Source organism: Lathamus discolor, chromosome 8, assembly GCF_037157495.1.
Source record: "Lathamus discolor isolate bLatDis1 chromosome 8, bLatDis1.hap1, whole genome shotgun sequence".
In the NCBI taxonomy this organism is placed as follows: Eukaryota; Metazoa; Chordata; class Aves; order Psittaciformes; family Psittacidae; genus Lathamus; species Lathamus discolor.
The window spans coordinates 10289487-10308610 of NC_088891.1; the positions used below are offsets into that span (position 1 = coordinate 10289487).

The 19124-nt window shown below is 39.6% G+C and overlaps 1 protein-coding gene across 1 annotated transcript in view; it reads right to left on the reverse strand.

Annotated features, from left to right (window-relative positions):
* Positions 1-19124, reverse strand: part of ADAMTSL3 (ADAMTS like 3) — a 150457-nt gene that overhangs the window by 56527 nt on the left and 74806 nt on the right. The window contains exons 6-9 of the mRNA XM_065688592.1: positions 17418-17544; positions 8861-8935; positions 3393-3550; positions 1657-1768 (exon numbers count right to left, since the gene is read on the reverse strand). Coding sequence (XP_065544664.1) covers positions 1657-1768; positions 3393-3550; positions 8861-8935; positions 17418-17544 — 472 coding nt within the window. The remainder of the gene's footprint in view (positions 1-1656; positions 1769-3392; positions 3551-8860; positions 8936-17417; positions 17545-19124) is intronic.

Sequence of the window (19124 nt, forward strand, 5' to 3'; positions counted from 1 at the left end):
GATTCCAAGTCTTTGTTGTGAAGAACTTTTTCTTTTATTGCCAGTAAAATACGCCAAACAGACAATCTGGACACTAAATCTGCTTTAAGATAACAGGTTAAAGCCAGGCAGCTGCAATACAACTTCCCCGCATGCCTCAGTAATATGCCATTCTTTACTAATTTCATGGGCAAGCAAATAGCTTAGTTTCTGTGCTTCCTCAGTTACTGGCCTTCCTCAGGACTGCCATCAAGAGTGTCAAGCCCTGCTTATAAAGCTCATTTTCATGCTACAGACATGCAGCTAGAAAGCAGGGCACTAAAAACCCTGGCTGATTTCAAAGAGATTGACACGTAGCTATAATTTTCAAACCATAATACCAGTCTGCATAAGGCTGGATTTAAGCCAATAAACTTGAAGGTAGATACGTCCCTTGAGTTATCCAGTGTTTACCTGCAGTCCTCAAAAATAACTGTGATGCTTTACACTTCTTCCCCTGTCAAATGAGTTAGGAAAAAATTCATAAACGGTGCGGTGAAATCATCAGAGGACATGTATTGCCACTCACACTTCCAGCAAGAATCACACTTAATGAGGCCAAGTATCTTATAAGATACAGTAGTTTCCTGTGGGACTAGATATTACACACATATAGTGTCTGCATTTCAGATTAAAGTGAGGTGCAAGTGGTCCATCAAAGGATCCCCAGGCTCCACTTGTGCTTTAAACATCTTTTACTCATGTCCCAAGTAACTATTTAAACCATATTTGCAGTCTCCAAAAAACCCACTACAACAGGATCACCAGTACCCCAGTCTGTTTTCCAGGTGACCTGGGTAATGCTAGCTGAAGTGAAACAGCTATCTAAAATGTCAAGCACTCCTCCTGCCATGAGGTTACAGTTTTTGCAGAACCAGACATGACAAGCAGTGGGCTGGGCTGTATGAGCAGCAGCAGATTTGTGCTGCACTTCATCTAACCATTGTATAAACTGTAGTGTTTAAACCAGTAGATGCCATGGCACACTATGTGCTGCTCACCGTCAGGACTAAGTGTTTAAGATCAGAGAGTCAAAGGTATTAATAGTAGTTATTCTTTAAGTTCTATTTACTTATACTGTCTCCCCTCCTGTCTACACTGTGGCCAGAAATACCTTCTTCCTCCATTTCTTGATTATCCTTATGTTAAAATCTCACCGTAAGTCTTTGCTTACTTTCCTAAAATACCCTTTATGAATTGGCATTTTCTGTTTTGAATGTCATAACATAAAATCATAGATGAGGTTGGGTTTGAAGGGACCTTTAAAGATCATCAAGTTCCAACCAACTTGCCATAGGCAGGAATACCTTCCACTAGATCAGGTTGCTCAAAGCCCCTTCCTGAACACTTCCAGGGATGGGGCAGCCACAACTTCTCCGGGCAACCTACTTGAAGTTCTTACTCAAATGATCATTCCTTATGGAATAACATGACTTCCGGTAATATAAGGTATAAGAAATCCTACACACATACTAACTTAACCAACCAACTTAGGTGCTACTTTCATTTATTTTCCTGAAGAACCATCAGTGTGCAAAGAAACACAAAAATCTAACCAATAAAAATGCAGAACAAAGGTTGTCAATCTGCCACTTTTGATCTTCAGATTTAAACACATGAAGAACTGCCATTACTTACCTCCTCCACATGTCACTGTGCAAGGGAAGAACTCTGTTTGTCTCCACTGATGACTGATGGGTTGATAGAAGAAGAACTGAACCACACTATCTTTTGATCCAGAGTACCTGGTCTGAAGAAATTTCCATTACAACACATGTGTATACTGTACTGCTCATGTAATCTCAAAACATAATTTGTATATAACAGCAGTGCAGAGAGTAATACGATATATGAGTAATATGAGAGTACTAGAGAAGAGATTCAGAGCAGCCCTGTGGAGGACTTGTGGGTGTTGGTCAATGAGAAAATGAACATGAGCCAGCAGGTCGAAGGAAGTGATCCTGCCCCTCTACTCTGCTCTCGAGACACCTCACTTGGAGTATTGTGTGCAGTTCTGGTGTCCTCAACATATAAAGGACATGGAACTGCTGGAACAAGTCCAGAGGAGGGCCACAAGGATGATCAGGGGACTGGAGCACCTCCCCTGTGAAGACAGGCTGAGAAAGTTGGGGCTGTTCAGCCTGGAGAAGGCTGCATGGAGACCTCATAGCAGCCTTCCAGTATCTGAAGGGGGCCTACAAGGGTGCTGGAGAGGGACTCTTCGTTAGGGACTGTAGTGGTAGGACAAGGGGTAATGGGTTAAAACTTAAACAGGGGAAGTTTAGATTGGATATAAGGAAGAAATTCGATACTGTAAGGGTGGTGAGGCACTGGAATGGGTTGCCCAGGGAGGTTGTGAAGGCTTCATCCCTGGCAGTGTTCAAGGCCAGGTTGGACAGAGCCTTGGGTGAGATGGTTTAGTGTGAGGTGTCCCTGCCCATGGCAAGGGGGGTGGGAACTAGATGATCTTAAGGTCCTTTTCAACCCGAACTATTCTATGAGTCTATGATGACAGGCATAAAACCTCTAGAAAGTCCACAGTGACAATTAAAGTTTCCAATAGTCAAACACTTCTATGCTGCTTTGCTTTAGAAACCATTCAAGATTATCTTGAATGTGACTTTGATTATCTAACTTTGATTGCCAAAGTTCCTAACTGTATTCTTCTGGCTTATCTTTCTTAGCAAAAGTTTTAGAATTTGCTGGAGAGGGGAGTCTATAATTGATCCAAGCACACCGGTTCAGACTCAGGCAGGTCTAACTGCATCCGTGATTTTGGTGATGCAAAATGAAAACTACTAAAAGTCTATTTCTACAACATGACAGATAAAGCCAAATGTTGTGGCAATACTGAAACACTTGTCATTTCCAGTGGAAAACTGCATGACTATCTTCTTTGGCAATCAAATCTTGATTTTTTTCTACATACAAATATCTGTGTGTATGATGCAAGCCACTGGTGTGTGGTCTGGGTAGAAGAGAAGCTTAGGTTAGAGATGGTCAGTAGCTGGATTAGCTAAAGTTGATTCTAGGATGCTGCATGGAAGCAATTCTCAGATTCAGTAGGTGGCAGTCTTCAATTGGATTAACACTAACCCACTGCACAGGATCACACTGATATTCTCCCAGTAATTAAAACAAAACTCCTGGTCATGTTTACCTCTGTTGCTCTTTCCACCACAGAAAAGACATTAACCTTGTAGCATTTTAATTTGTTTGGATATACTTAGTATAAACTACCTCTGGACTGTAATTAGGATTCCTTATTTGCTAGCTGAAAGATTTTGTTGTACTGCTACAAGCTGATGGAGCCACCTACTCTGTTACACATACTTTGCAGTATCTTTGTAGATTTGTACATACACACATCCCACCTTGATAATGAGATCTGCTCCAAGAGGTCCCTGGATCTTTATGATTTCCCTGTCTGTACTCTTCTGAAATTCGATGGTTGTATTTTCTATGATAAACGTTCCAGAAGCATCAAAACTGTGCTCTCCCTTGTCTCCTTGCAGTGTCTTTGACTCTATAACTAAAGAAGAAACATGTAATTAGTAAATTTGAACAGGATATTTTTTATTTTCAAGGAAATCAGAAAATAATATTTACAGTTTTGTCTTACAAGTAACAGCTATATGTGTGCATTTAAAAAACATGCAGAATATCTGTAGGAGTATTCGCTACTTCAGATTATGGGCTACCATATAATTGAAGGACATGTCAGCACAGGAATATCTGCCTGAACACACTATTCTTTCATACCAGAAACACTTCTGAGACAGGTTTTCCTACACCAAGTGCTCTATATATTTATAAAGCAACAGATTCAGCAGGACGAGCTGCAAGAAACTCAAACCAGATAGAACCAATACACAGAAAAATAACTTAAACTTCCATGCAACTCAAAAGCCTAGCAACTTCAGCAGTCTCCAGAGAAGCCTGAATGGTGTCAAACTCACCAAACACTCACCTCAGTACCTGTATCACTTTACCCATTCCAGATGTCATTAACTCAACTTTGAATATTTCCCCTGTGAGGCAAAAGCATGGCCAGGAGGTGGGTAGCTGCAGTGCTGCCGGGGGGATGTCCCTTTCTCAGAACAGGTGGTGATGAAAACCCTTTTGAGCTGTTCTGCACTCCTTGGAAACACATTAAACTAACAGCCCACAACCTCCAGAAGACAGATGAAGCATTTTTAGGATTGAGTCACTTCCAGCAAACTGACTGAGCTACGAGTGCACAAAGCTAAAGGAAGATTTTCATAACAAAGGTAGAATTTTTGGCTCTGCATAATGCTGCACATAGGCACAGCAAGATGCATGAGTTGAAATACACTGGTCTGGTTACAATCAGAGGACTGCATAAGGCAGGCATGAATCTCAGATGAGCTCAAAGCTAGCTAAAAGGAACCTTTTGGTGAGCTATAAATACCCTCTTTCTTCAACTATCTTCCCTTTTTTGGTACTTTAAACACAGTTACCTAATTCAGGCTAGACAATTTAGGTTAAGAGCATCTAGGTTTACCTGCACTGAAAACATATTCTGAATGCTGCAATCCATCATTACTGTTTCCTTCCTTAAGGTTTTTTAAATAAAAATGCATTCTGGAGCATCCCCAACAGAGTGAAGAAATTCTAGAAGAAATTAATTTCCTTTAAAAGGTACCAATATTATCCCAAGTTTCTAAGCATTTGGTTCCGCTATGTCCAAAGGCATAACAAAGGTCACATACATGGCTGGAAGGAAGTTTAAGCAAGGATGGTTCTAGAAAAATTACTTTAAGTTAATCATAAAGTAAGAATCTCGTGGTGAATCAAATGTACTTTGTCAAAGACAAAAAATAAGTCCCTGGGAACCCCATTGTCCAATGCATTTCCATTAGGAACAAACTGAGGTAAACAAATCCCAGAAAAATCAACAGTATTTAGACAATCACTACATATTTTTGTTTGTCACTTATAGACATTTTCTTTCCTGACTGCATTACAAAATAACCTTTTAAATATCTGAACTCAGCATTCTTGGATTAAGCTTCCTCAAGTCTTGACCCCAAACTTACACTGCTTAACAGTAAGTATTAATGCATGGTGCCTGTTATTCTGTCATTTTGTTGAATAAGAGTCAAATCCGCAAATCTCAAGTACTTCCAACTCCACATAAAGTCAGTAGGATCCTCAGGGGTAGAGGAACCCTTTGAAACTAGCATTTAAAATTGCAAAGCAAGACATCCAGCTGTTGCAGGAATTTAAAGATGTTAATGTGGTGACCTGAGCTGCATTACTTTGCAGTCTTTATGCTATTTTTCTTCATTAAAAAATAATTTTTATGTGTTTCTAAGCACAAACCAGGAATACTGTTCAGCAACCAACCACAAGGTAACTCGCTGAGAACTGATACACATTTACATTAGTGCTATGCTAAATTTTAATCCAAAGCATGTGCTTATTTGCAAGGTCCAGGGATGGACTGTATCTCTGGAGGTCATGTCAGTGAAGCTTATAGCAGCTGCTCAGTTTTTTCCAGGAGGGTGTCACACAGGGAGATGAAGAGCTATTCCACAGCACAGCAGAGATAACCTCTCATGCAATTTATTCCTGCTCAGTAGTATCTAGTGTTTGTCACCACAGGCTTCTAAATCAGAGTGAAACCAAGCATTTAGTGTAACACACGCATAACAGAATAATTCTTATTAGGGAATAGTTCCCCCCAAAAAAAACTATTGATATCAGAGCAGTAACTGGGAACAAGGGTTTCACCAACTGGCTTATAGGCTAGGTTTAGAAAAGGACTGACCAAACATTTATTTGTTCTGCAGGGCCCTGTAATCTTGGAGAGGTGGGAAGTTTGACTTCAGGAGTAAGCTTCTCCCCCTAAGTTTCCTTGTGGGGTCTTTAGGACTCCAGATATGCAGAGTCATAAGGACTGGGAATTCTCTCAAGTGCTCACCTGTTTCTGTGCCTAACAACATAATCACTGGTGCCAAAGACCTATAACTCTCTGCCTTTGTGTTATTTCCATCATCTTGATACAGAGTATTTTCCCCATGGAAATGCCTTGCCCAGTTGTGAATGGAAGACCCAGCACAAAAGCCTCCTATACTCTTAGCGGCAGGCAGGAGTAGGGCAGCATGGCATGGGGAACCCACTGCAGATACCTCACTAAGTAGAAGGGTGCATGGAAGAATTCCCAGGGCAATAGCTGCTGCTCCCAGTGCAAGAAGGAGCAAATCATGTTGCTAACCAGAAGCTCGCTCTTTCCTATGTGATTCATTTGTAGATAGAACATTACAGGGACTCAAAATACATCTTTTCTAAATGCAAGCAACACTGTCTTCCTCAAAAGACAAAGCAGTGCACAGATGAACAACTAAACACTGTCAAGTAACACAAACCACTGCAAGCAGCACAGATATCGACAAAAAGGGAAAAAAGTTTCAGTTCCTTTTGGTGAAGCTAACCTCCCTAAGTTCATGAACTCAGTTATCTAGCATTAGCCACTTGTAAAAATATTAGCTTCTGGTTTTCCTGTTTCTTCTGCTGGAGGATTAATTTCAGGGAACTTTCAGTCTTTCTTTTGATTCTAATGCTCTTAAAACAACTGCTAGAAAAGCCGTAATATAGTCCAAATCAAAACCAAAACCAACACAATGAAACATTTTATTCATAACCATTTTTGTACTCATTACTTGGTTATTTCCCACCAAATCACTCACAAAACCCAAGCAGAAAGAGGTACAAGAGGGATCTATATGTAAAAAAAACCCAGAGTAATGCCTTTGCTGTCTGATAAATCTGCTGCCTCTCTTAAGGTGCCGGTATACACAAACAAAATAGTCTCACCGGCTACAAACAAATGCAGTCTTTCCTAAAACGCTAAGCTGCTGATTGTAAAACAACGTTCAGAGCATTTATTTGTTTCAAATCTGTTATGTGCTACATCTCCAACCACATTTCCATTTTTGATTAATCTAGCAGCTGTGTTTTCTTGGAACAAGTGCAGATCATAAAGCCCAGGATGAAGCACAAAAGAATACAAGATAAAGGGAAAAGTGCCAGACACTCCATCGTGCTCTTTGAGCGTTTGAGCTGCTGACTTTACTTGAAGAGCAAATATATACTGGCAACAGGAGGCAGTATAAAATTCTACAATAAGTAGTGCGTGCTCCACCTGTTAAATTCAGCTCCTTCGAAGCTGGGAAGAAAGTCTCTGACAAATGGAGCCTGTAATTAGAGATGACTATTTTTTAAGTTCTGCCTTTAATTATGCCAGCACACCCACACAGAACCCAATGAGGCTTCAGAAAAAAGATCCCTTGATACTTTCTGTTAAGTGACAAACATCCACAAGTACACAAGTACAGTCAGAAAGGCAGACAAGCAAATTTTCCTGAAGCACATCTTCTAGAACACCAATTCTTGAAGACCTGTCTTCTGTGAAGCCAGAAACTATTTCCACCTCCCTCCCCACAACAGCTCTCGCTTGTTTCTCACCTCTGTGTTTTTAGTTTTAAATTTTAGGTAACAAATGTCTAAATCCTCCCAGCTTTGCAAACAGATGTGCTGGAGGAAGTGGTTAAAGGAACATTTCACAATTCTTATCCAGCAAGAGAACTAGCTAACAAAGGTAATGCCAAGCCACAGCTTCTTGACGGAACCACCCTGGGTAGGAAGCCAGGAGCACTCTGTACTTAGCTTCAGAGCTGCTGCTGCATTCCTCAGGAGCTTTCCAGAAATCCCCCAGGAGCCACTGAATCTAGTTCTTTTTCCTTATACAAAGCTAAATCAACAACTTCCTTCTGCAGAACTACTTAAGAAAGACCAAGAGTCCTGACCTGAACTGGTCAGGATCACTCATTCATACACCCCTTGCAATAGTTTTACATTAATATTATTTATTTCAAGATTAAGTTCAGCTTCGCACATTGTTGATATCAGTGTCATAATTTCCTGTCCTTCTGGAGCTTCTCTAAAATGAAAGCCTTCAAAATCTTTGAAAGAAAATAACTGTACATTCAAAGCAAACAAATAGATAAGCAATTTTCAAATAAAATACATTTCTGTCTTCTATTTACATACCTCCGACCAGTAGAAGTCCTTTCTATTTCTATGATTCAGACTAAGTCTTCCACTTCTACTGGTAAACAATTGCTCAAAATGTTAAGGAAAGTTGTATTTCATTGCTTGCTATGGCAGTATCACTTATCATTGAAAAGATTAGGTCCTTATGTAAAGTAGGGCTATAGGTAAAGAAATTACTACAGATATTACCATCAGCCTTATAAAAAATATTAGGAAATGAATGTCTGAGAGAAGAGCACTGTCGCTCACAGATGGTATGTAATGACCAAACACATTACATGGAAACAGGACTTGTGTGGTTTATTTTATGTAAAAAATACCTTACCTCATTTTTACCTAGACTGCTTTTCCTGGAACACTGCTCACTGACCAGGCGTGACTTCAACTGCACTATTTATGCTATCTCTTCAACAGAAATCTGGCGCTGGGTTATACAAGTGCTATCAATCCCACACACAGCCTTTGATAGTAATTTTCACGTAACTGTTTGCATGTAGTTTAAGAGTGTACTGTATTTTAGATGTCTTATAGACATGTTAAGAATGACTTGGTTTAAATAAATTTAGAAACCACCAGTATGTGCGCTATTTCTTTTTACTAAGTGGACTTACAATGTTCTCTAGGACTATCTACAGGATGGATATTAAAGATGGAAAGATGAATCAGGGTCACTATGTGTTCCCAAAGCTTGCATGAGTTCAAATACAGGGTTCTGTTTTTACCTTCTGTCTATGAATAAATACATATAACAGCTCAGTCATACCAAGGTGTGCTGGTCCTTTCAGGGTAATTCTCACACTGCGACTCCCATGTGGTACAGCAATCACAGTTTCTTCCCCTAGGAAAATTAAAGAACTGTTTTAGAAGTTATCTTGCATCGGGGAATTTGCACATCACATAACTTGATGGAAAACTGTCAAATGTGTCTAAGAAAATATTTAACAGGTTTCACAATTTTTCTATTAAAAATAATCATATGTTATTTTATTAAGTACAGTATATTGAGTCTGTTTGCTATGCCATACAACTATTAAGAGCTACGAATGGACTTGTAAATCTTTCTTGCTATTTGAAAATTATTTGCTATTAACAAAAACAATTGAAATGTCAGTAGTGTATTAGGAACATATTTACACTCTGTTGTTCTAGTTTTATTTCCTAATCACTGAATTGACATAAGGAATCTGCTAAGTAGTACTTCCCCCTTACAAAAATCTGCAGCTGTTCAGTTTCATTTTGCCCACACCTCATTTCCTGCTGCAGGTCACAACTTTAATAAGTGGCAGGACTTACAGGAAATAAATCATCTACTTAACACTAACCCTTAACCAATTACAGACCACTTAAGAGCAAATATATTTTAGCTATAACGTGTATGTTATAACAGAGTGTCTGCATCTAACTTACGATATAAGATCATTCCTTCCAGTAAGAGCCTCAATTTAAAATTAACTATAAAACAAACCAGCGCTGAATAGGACATGTCAATACAAAACAGCTTTTGGCTGCCTGAATGGTCTCTTCATATATAAACGTTCAACACACTTACTTCAGTGTATTTTACAAAGGCAGAAAGTTATTACTTTCCATTTCAACTGTAGGAAATCTGTGATTTGCCCAAGCAAACTGAGTTAGCACACGAATCAATAGACCAGAGTCTTTCATGCCAGCAAGAGCAGTGCTCTCAGAAAAGAGTATGCACAGTGCACAACAGTAATATCTACAGAAGAACAAGAGAAGTGTCCAAACAACGAAGTGCCAACTTGCTGTCTCCCATTTCCAGCTGCAAATCTTCTTTGAGGCAAGACCTGTAAACACAGGCCCATTGCAGGTACAACACACAGAGGGTGCCCTGTTCAGTGACAGCATTAACACACATCTAGGGGCTGGTGTAGAGGAAAGTCAGTTTTGCAAATTCAAAAAGTAATGCGAGTTGAAGGTCAGTGATGCATTGGCTCCAGAAGTACTCACACAATATTTAAAGGAAGAATACTTGAGTTTAGTTTTAACTAAAAATTAGTTGAAGAATGTTTCTTTCCACTTTAAACCAGACCCTTTTATAGTAGATGCTAAATTATCAGCTTCTGGTTTACATCTCCTTAGCATAAGTATGAAATCCTGCCAAATGTTCAGGATACTTCAAGCAAATGCTGCAATTATTTTTTCTGAAATAAACACCTTCTTATGTTACAGTTTTTATATCGCCAATTTCTAGGAAAGACATTTAAATATAACAATTTATTTTGGATGTAATAAAATATGATCTTTATTAATTTCATACTTGGGTATTCCACCAGAGTGAAAAATACTACAGTAAGAACAATAACACAGCTACGGAGCCCTGGAAAAAACATTAACCACTGAACCACTTAATATCTTTTTGCATCTTGGTTTTTCATCAGCTGAATTGCTAAAGATAGCCAGAAGGTAGTGGATGTGTGTATCTTTAAAGTAAGGAAATAACTACTGAATTCATGTGCTATACAGTATTTGAGAGAAAGCAGGTTTGAGGGGCCCATCTGTCCCTACTTGGTCAGGAATTGTATCCAGTCTTGACAACCAACCAGCAGTTACAGCACAAAACCTCAAATAAGAGTCTGCTTATGACCAGCTCTGAATAAAGCAACTGCTGTTTTGAAGTGGAACCAAGGGCACTCCGTGCTGAACGGACAAGGCTGGGATTTGCAGATGTGCAGAGATGTGTAGGACTGCTCCTCTTGAGAACAACCAGGGTCGTTCTGCTTTGCTTCCTCCACCTCCTTACAGAAAGCTCCACTCGCCTCAGCAGGCCTTGTTGATCCCTTTTCAGGATGCTTCACATTCCTTTAATAATACTACAGACATTCCACCCTCACTGAAGCACTCTCTGATATGGTCCAAAAGTCTCACGGGGGTGCTAAATTTGGTGTTTCTCTGCGGCAGAGACAATATTACCAGAAAGTATTTTATTTGCATTAGAGGAGATGACTAAGTTCACCACCACAGCAATGTTCAGCCTCTGCACCCCCGCAGACCTGTCAAGAAGTCTGAAAGCAGACAAAAGATTCTTATAACCTGACTGAGATAATTATGACCTTGCTCTATCCTTCCATGAGATGAAGTTAATTATAGGAAAAAATGAAAACGAGATTTTTGGAATTCTGAACTGAAACGGAGAATTGGAAGGAAATGGGGCAGAATGACCTAAGGGACTCCACCTTCTCCTGAGGACAGCTTTAAATCCCTATGAAACAGTAGTTAACGATTGTCCAGGTCTGGCTCCAAAACTGTATATTCCAGAGGTCTCTGGTTCTCAGCTGAAGCACATAATTCATATTCTTAAACGAGTACAAGGTCCTGTAAGCCCATTTAAAAATGGTTATGTTGTACATTTCCCATTATCAGTAGGATCTACACTGTCAAAAAGCAGTGAACTCTTACAAAACCGAAAGGGTAAATTGCTGTTCTGAAACCTATACTTAGAATTTCCAATTATCTTCCCCCGCCTTATACTATTTATGTACCTTTGGAAGTTAAGTGTAACCTTTGTCTAAAGCTGAAAACAAATAATCCCCCAATCATCTGGAATATGCAGAAACACTAGACCGTAAAATACGTTCTGAGAGTCATAAATCTCACCTTAAAAACTGAGAAACAGGTGAGATACTGTCTCTTTATTCCAACACTGCTTTCACTGTATGGGTTCCTGAGGGCATGTGGTTCATCTTTCTCCAGCACCTGCTTGAAATGGGCTTCCTGCTCTTACATAGGGACTCTCTCAGCAAATGAGTGTGCACACACTACACAAAGCACTTGCAGATTTAGCTCCTGGATTGCTTTTACTCTAGATGGCAAGGTTTGATCCTGTTTCTATGGTGTTAATGTGGATTTAGATTTTGGATTTCAACGAGAGCAAGATCAGACTCCCTGCTATGGTAAGACTGGGAGCTAATCCCCAGGATCAAAATAAAAGAGCCACATTCCTGAGTTCAATCCAATTCAGCAGGTTTTATTTATTTTTCCATGTGGGCCATGGTGGACCCATTTACTGTTTCACATATGGGCCAGTTGGGATTTTTCCCTCTCTCCTCTTACAGCAGGGCAGAGGGTTTATTTCAGGCCTATAAAAACTGTTTCTTTCTATGTATTTGCTCAGCACTTATCTGCTGGTCCTCCGATTCTGATTGAAGACCTATGTGCTCTCAAAACACAGAGAACAATAGCCCAGGAACAACTATCAGCACAAGGGAAACAAAACAGCTCAAAATGCTTGGAGTCCTCCTGGGGTGTCTTCAACCATCCACCCTAAAATTAGGCATAATTTCGGGGGCCATTTGTGTGGGGTATGTGCTGACCTGCCTCATAAGAAGAATGCGAGCAAAGCAATATACACAGTCTTTAAGAGACACCTGAACCAGATCAGTGTGGGCTACTGAAAGCAGCAATTATATATCTTGTCCCTAAAAGCCACATTGCAAAAATCTGTATAAGCACATCCTTTCTCTTCTTGAGTCCTTCCCTCTTCAGCCTCAGACTCCCCCACTCCTCTGGACCTTCATCCTTCTTGTCCACTGATAATACCACTCAAGGCTGTCTCTTCATCTGAGAGTGCCACTTCTTTGCACTGCTGGCTGTTTCTAAGGTGTGGTAACCTGCTTGAGGCAGTGTGAGCACAACTCATTTTGGTTACAGACTTCTTCTATTTCTGGACACTTACTCTAAGATTTTTTTGCACTGGAGAAAATGTTCAGGGACACACAGTAAGCAGCCTTTCAAGTAAATGCATCTGCAGGAAGTGCAGTGTTAAATAAATAATGAAATAGACAATGTTCTTACACAGTAATATCACCAAGTAAGACAAGAGAGATCAGGAAAGTAATGAAGAAGACTTCATGCTACCAATAACATTTCCAAGTAAAGCAACCAAACTAAACAATGTGTAAACTGAAATAGCTGGTGCTGAAGAGCCAGCATTCACACTATGCACACTGCAGGTGCTTCACCTTGGAGCAACTCTAGGCTGATCCCATGCACTGCATATTCAGTAGCTGCTGGAGAACATCAGGTGCTTTTCTGGGGCACACCTTCCAGTTCAGCTTCATCCAACAAAAATCCAGTTTATGTTCCTGAAGACCACTCCGTGATGTGAACAAGGAGCAGCATGTTAGGACCATGATGAAATTTGCTTCAAAAAAAACATACTCCAAACCGAAATGCTAAAGTATTGGCATTCTATCCCTCCCCACACACAGTTTTCCTGCCAAACCAGTCCCAATTCCCTCTCCTGGCTCTACATACCGTCAATTTTTCTCCTTCCTCTCCAAGTGTTTCTCACTCCATCTCCCACTCTAGATTCCATATCTAATCTCAGTCTTCCACTCTTCCTATTTTCCTTGACCCAATGTAAGTGTACAGCCAGTCCCAGGTCCTCCTCACATCTTCTCAAATCTGTCTTCACTCTATGAACTGTCAGATTTTTCTGTTCAGCTAGTTTTGTCTTTCCCTCTTCTCATGTGTTCTCCCCTTCCCCACTCGTAAGTCTGAAACTCAGGAGAGTCAGAAAATCTTCACAAAATCTTTTCTGTAATGCCTGAAAGTGAGGCAGGAGGCATCATTGACTTCATCCCATGGTACCCATTCTACACTGAAGCAAATAGAAAGCAAGAACAACATCAAGGATGCTTTTTAAAAGCTTAGCTCTGGAAGAGCAACATGTTAATTTATTCTGTGAAGACAGCACACATATGATTCGTTTGCAGCTACAATGTGTAAAAAGCTAAACACACTTAAAAGGACAAGTTTTCAGAAATGTCAGCTGTTAACATCCAAGAAGCCTCTAACAGAGCCTTAAGGAGAAGGGGTTTGTTTTGGGGTTTGGTGTGGGTTTTTTTGAAGGGATTGTAGTAAAAGACGTGTTGATGTTCACAGATATTGGCAAACGACTTGTCCATGACCAGAAGACCATTGCCTGCCAAATTTCAAATCCCTGATCTGTGATCAAGTCCAACAATGGGGGATGTTAAGACATATTAGAGAAAAGGTTTCAGGAATGTTTTGACAGTGGGAAACAACATGTTTTTCTCTCCTGTGTCTTTGGAACATGCAGAGTTGTTTTGGCTGAATTTTCTCCAAAACATTCAGCACCTGACATGGAAAGTTTCTGACCCAACTGTTCAATTTTGGCAAACAGTCATTCATATAAAGTGAAGTATCAGGTAACCCTGACAATGGGGGTTACTAGCTCCATGTATATTGATTTCAAAAAGGGAAAAAGATGCGAGGCAGCAAGTTGTCACAAAACTGAGCCAGCTGATGATACTGAACAGGGAGCCTTGCAGAAAGCCTCTGTTTAGATAAATGACCAAACTGAAATCAGGTTTTTAGGTAAGTGCGCTTGGGGATGATGACATACAAACATGTAACAGTAAGTGACCAGTGGTACAATACCCAAGTGCCATAGGAAATAAAATGCACGGCAAGAAGAAATTCAAGCAGTTACAAAGCTATGAACACTGAAACCTTTTGTAAGAAGCTTTTAGCAAAAGTTAGTAAAGGTAAAACCTGCAAGTATCAAACAGTTTAAGAATCAAGTAAGACCAGATTAGGACAAGTCTGTGCCTTAAACTTCACTCCCTGTTAATTTCAGAACCAGCATCTTTTCTTCTTCCTTGGTATCAGAACCAGAACACTTTCCTACCATTTCTTGCCAATAACGGTGCAGAACGCAGACATCAGGGCCCAATCCTACAATTTTTCCATGTGCACGAAGTGCAGTAGAGTTAATGGGAGTTCCATGCATATAAGCACGAGAAACATCAGGCCCGTGATATCTCATTTCCCAGTGGGATGGTACATTTTACAACCTATTACACTTTTTGTTTGAATATCATTAGTCAAACCTTTAATCATTTTACCAGAATGTTAGAATCTGGCTTGCTGGCAGAAGTCTAACTTACTTTGTCTTTCAAAGGCAATTAAGTGTTAGTGGAAAAAATAAAGAACTTTTGAAATGACAGCTCGTTTCATATTTGCAAAACAGCAAGCTTTCTTTCAGTGCCGTTTAGCTTTTCGATCAAAAAAGGTATTCATTTACTGTAAAAGCATATAAAAAGGTAATAAACTGAAGTGAGCCCTTTATGAGAGATCATTTGCTATCGATGCCTAAATTTCTTTTCTTAAAATAAGGACCAAGATAACAAGGCACTTTTATTTCCCCTTATGTCTCCTTTTTTTCATAATAAAATCTTTGGCTCTTGCTTTCTTTCCAATTCTTTAATTTGCTTCATTGCAAAATAAAATTTACATCCTGCTCACAACCTTATAAGCTCCCTCTCAAATACATGTCTGTCATGTGTTGATATTTTACTTCTCAACACTAGTTCTGAAAGCTTCCAAATGACTACTTGGAAGATATTGTGTCTCCCTTCACCGATACATTAGCACAAAGAAAGCACAGCTTTATTTCCACGTTTCATTCACACAGAGGATGACTATACGGAACTGCTTCCGCAGTGTTGAACAACTTGACCCAGAAGAGATTTTGGCACTATCACAATACCAAGAAAAAAGGTAAAAGTTCTGATTTTAGTAGCATATGTACTGTTTTGTTTATGTGAATGGAATTCATTCATAGAATATACCCTACTGCAGTGCAAGGTAAAAACAAAAATTGACATAACCGACACCTTTCCCCAGAATAGCCTTTCTTCATCTTTAATTTTAAAGAACTCTTAAAGAGCCACTGAATTATGGCAGAGAAAACAATCAGCCATGGGCATTCTTCATGACTTGGTAAAGGCAATGGGAGGTCTTCCATCAGGCGATGTCAGCTGTAGTCAGCTCTTAACTGTGCCAGAATATCACAGGTGAAATTAGTATCTTGTTGCACAATGACAGTTTCAAAACCAGATCCCTGTTACCACTTTGTTTCTATCATACTTACATACTAAGCAGCAATTAAATGTGAATCTTTTTATCTCAGTTGTCATGAGCTATCCAACCAGGTTTGCCAATTCAACAAGTTTAGTTTGGGCTGCCTTAGAAATAGCTAGGGTGTCCCCAAAAATTGTCCTCTAGGAGAACCTCTGTTACTGTAAAACTGGAACAGACAATGAAATTCCTTTCTGTTCCAGCTGACCACCAGATGAGAAATGGGAAGAGGTATTTTATTGCCTTACAAGTACTTACTCTGTGCTGACCAGAAAGTCTGAGTATTCGATAGGACAAAGTGAATAAAAAGTGGCCTTCCACGAAAACTCGTTTTCTTCTCATTGTAAACATAAGACATTTGCTCAGTGTTCAGGATAAAAAAGTTCATAAATTGCTGAACTACATTCTTTGCTGGCTGAACTACAACAGTACTAAAATATGTGCATCTGTCAAAGGCAGGTGCTTCATTCATTAAAAAACCCAAACAGCTGCTTGCATTTGATCTTTAAGTATCGACTTTAAGAGCATCAGATCTTCGTGCATATTGTGGCTCTGCAGAAAGTTAACAAACACCAAAGGCTCCATATCCATAGGATAAATACATACTGTGAGTTCAGAAACAAAAAAAAAATTGATGTGAGGCAACTATCTCACATGATAAACACAGGGGACATATGCTGGGAGGCTACAGGGAACATCATCCGTAAGGGTAAAGTGCCAGAGGCAAGCCTCTATATGACAAACCTTGCCTGGATATTGCCACTCTTAGGACTCCAGGAAAGGATCTAATTCTGATACCCCTTCTCTCTTACATTTTTAGTACTACTGAGACCTAGAGTTACTCAAAGTAAGATGCTAGTTAGTTTGAGAAAGAGTGGCAAAATGTAAGTCGAACACACAAAAGTGAGAAGAGAGTATGACTGCCTTTCACCTTGAGCTTTTTGTAGCATACAAGTAGTTAACTTACCTCTTAAGTTCAACTGTCTTTAGACAATTAAAAAAAAAGAAAGTTAAGTTGAAAACCGTATACTTTCAGTCATGGGCCACAATTTCCACAAAGCCATCTATAAGATGTTTCCATCATTTAAGAACATCGCTGCAGTATCACATATATTGCAACACGAGGATACCCTCTAAAATAAGATGTGCATCTTGATGGTTATTCCTGATAGAATGAATTGAGTAGCTCTATTAAAAAATTGCATATCTTAGATTCTTTCCTAGCTATACTCTAATGTGTAGTATCCCTCATGGAATTTCAACAGACTAATCTAGCACAGACTTTAGAATAAGTAGCTTTGAAAACTGCAAACAAGTATATAGTTAAAAGGTCACCTTGCAATATGTACGTTCATATACAAGCAGAAAACACAGTCAAGGATAGATTATAATAGGATCAGTTTGCAACCTACTTTTTTCTGGTGAGACATGTGCCTTAGCTTGTCCCCTCACAAGCCTGCATGTTGAACCATCTCCTGCACAGACTCCACAGTTGTCTTCCTTGGCATTGCTCCCAAGTTGTCGATCACAGCCTACTGCCTGCCAAGATCAACACCACAGTCAGAAGGAGGGCAAAGCTGCAGTAGACATGCTCAGGTTTCTGAAATTATATTTATTATGTTATCCTTTCGATTTTATGAGCTGGCCTCATTCTATCAAAGCATATCTTGCCATTTAGGATTTTAAAGCACACTGTCATTTCCACATTGTTAATGATGAACCACAACAACTGATGTATTAAGCTGCTCGAGCATAGGAAATACACAAATCGGTTTCCCTCTACTTATGTGAATGAATACCATTGAGCATTATTCTTTCCAACACAAGGGACAACTATGTTATTTACAATTTGTTTTTCATCACCTGTTTAATTATGTCTGAGAATGGATTAATGCAATGAAATAACCCAAGCTAAATGTTTAAAGGGCACTCAGCCTTCAGCTTCACAGACAAGCACTTGTGGGCAGTGCTCAATCTAGTGTGTCGGCCATTCAAAATTTAACTGGTATTTGTGTAGATCCCCTATTTGCCATTTACATCCAGTCAATGAAATATACAGTTGCTAACCAGGTTTTAAAAAACTTGGAGGATTCGGTTCTCACCTTCTGATTATTTTTTTTGTTTGTTTCTGAACATGAGACCCGATCTATAAAACTTTCCAATGCTTATTATGAAAACACCCTAACTTGAACACTGCCAAAAATTCCAAAAGCAACATTTTTGAAAAACTGTCAACTGAAAACTCTCCAAACTGTAATGAAAACATTTTTCCGGGTTTTCCTTTTTCATATCAATCACCCTCCAAGAAGCACGGGAGTGAGAATGGGAAGACAAAGAAGAGTAGATGACACTGATTTAAAAGCATCTTCTTTCTGAAAGGGAGATAAATATTTGGTCTCACCTGTCTTACCCTTCAGCATTTCATAAAAGATATTTGCAGGGAGTACCAAATGCTGAGCAATGTGGTAAAAAGCTCATCTGCAGATTCAAGTTTTCTCAAGTCAGCCTAAATGCCTCTAATAGCCACACATCCCTGAGAAGTGCAGCTCATTCATCATGGATGAATATTTAACTGAACTCCAAACTGACAAACGGATAGAAAGCACTCTGGAAATTCACATTTAAAAGCAGTGCTAGAATTCTGAAATTGGCCAGCACACTCCTCTTCCTATATAAAAATGCTTGGAAGGGGAAGGGGCAGTCTTAGCTGCCAAGATCCACTGCATCTGTGCTATGCCAAAACTGACACACGATCCCCTTGGAGAGGTGAGGATGGAGTCCGCACATAAGAGGCAGGGTTGGGTCTTCCAGTCTGGGTTAACACACACACAAGACACACACTGCACAAATCACACACATTCACTGCCAAACACAGAGAAACGTAATCTCAAGGTTTCATGTGTCTATAGAAAAGACAGCAAAGCAGTCCCACCTCCCACGCCTGACCCTTTCCCTCGGTTTCCCAGTTCTTTACATCCTGCATCTTCTTAAGAGGATGGCATTATGGAGGACAGCTTACAATACATTGGGTTGAGAGACATGTTGCTCTGAATGGCATCTCCTTACTAAAAGGTGCAGATTTATCACAGAATTCTACCTTGGCAGCAGGAAGTTATTTT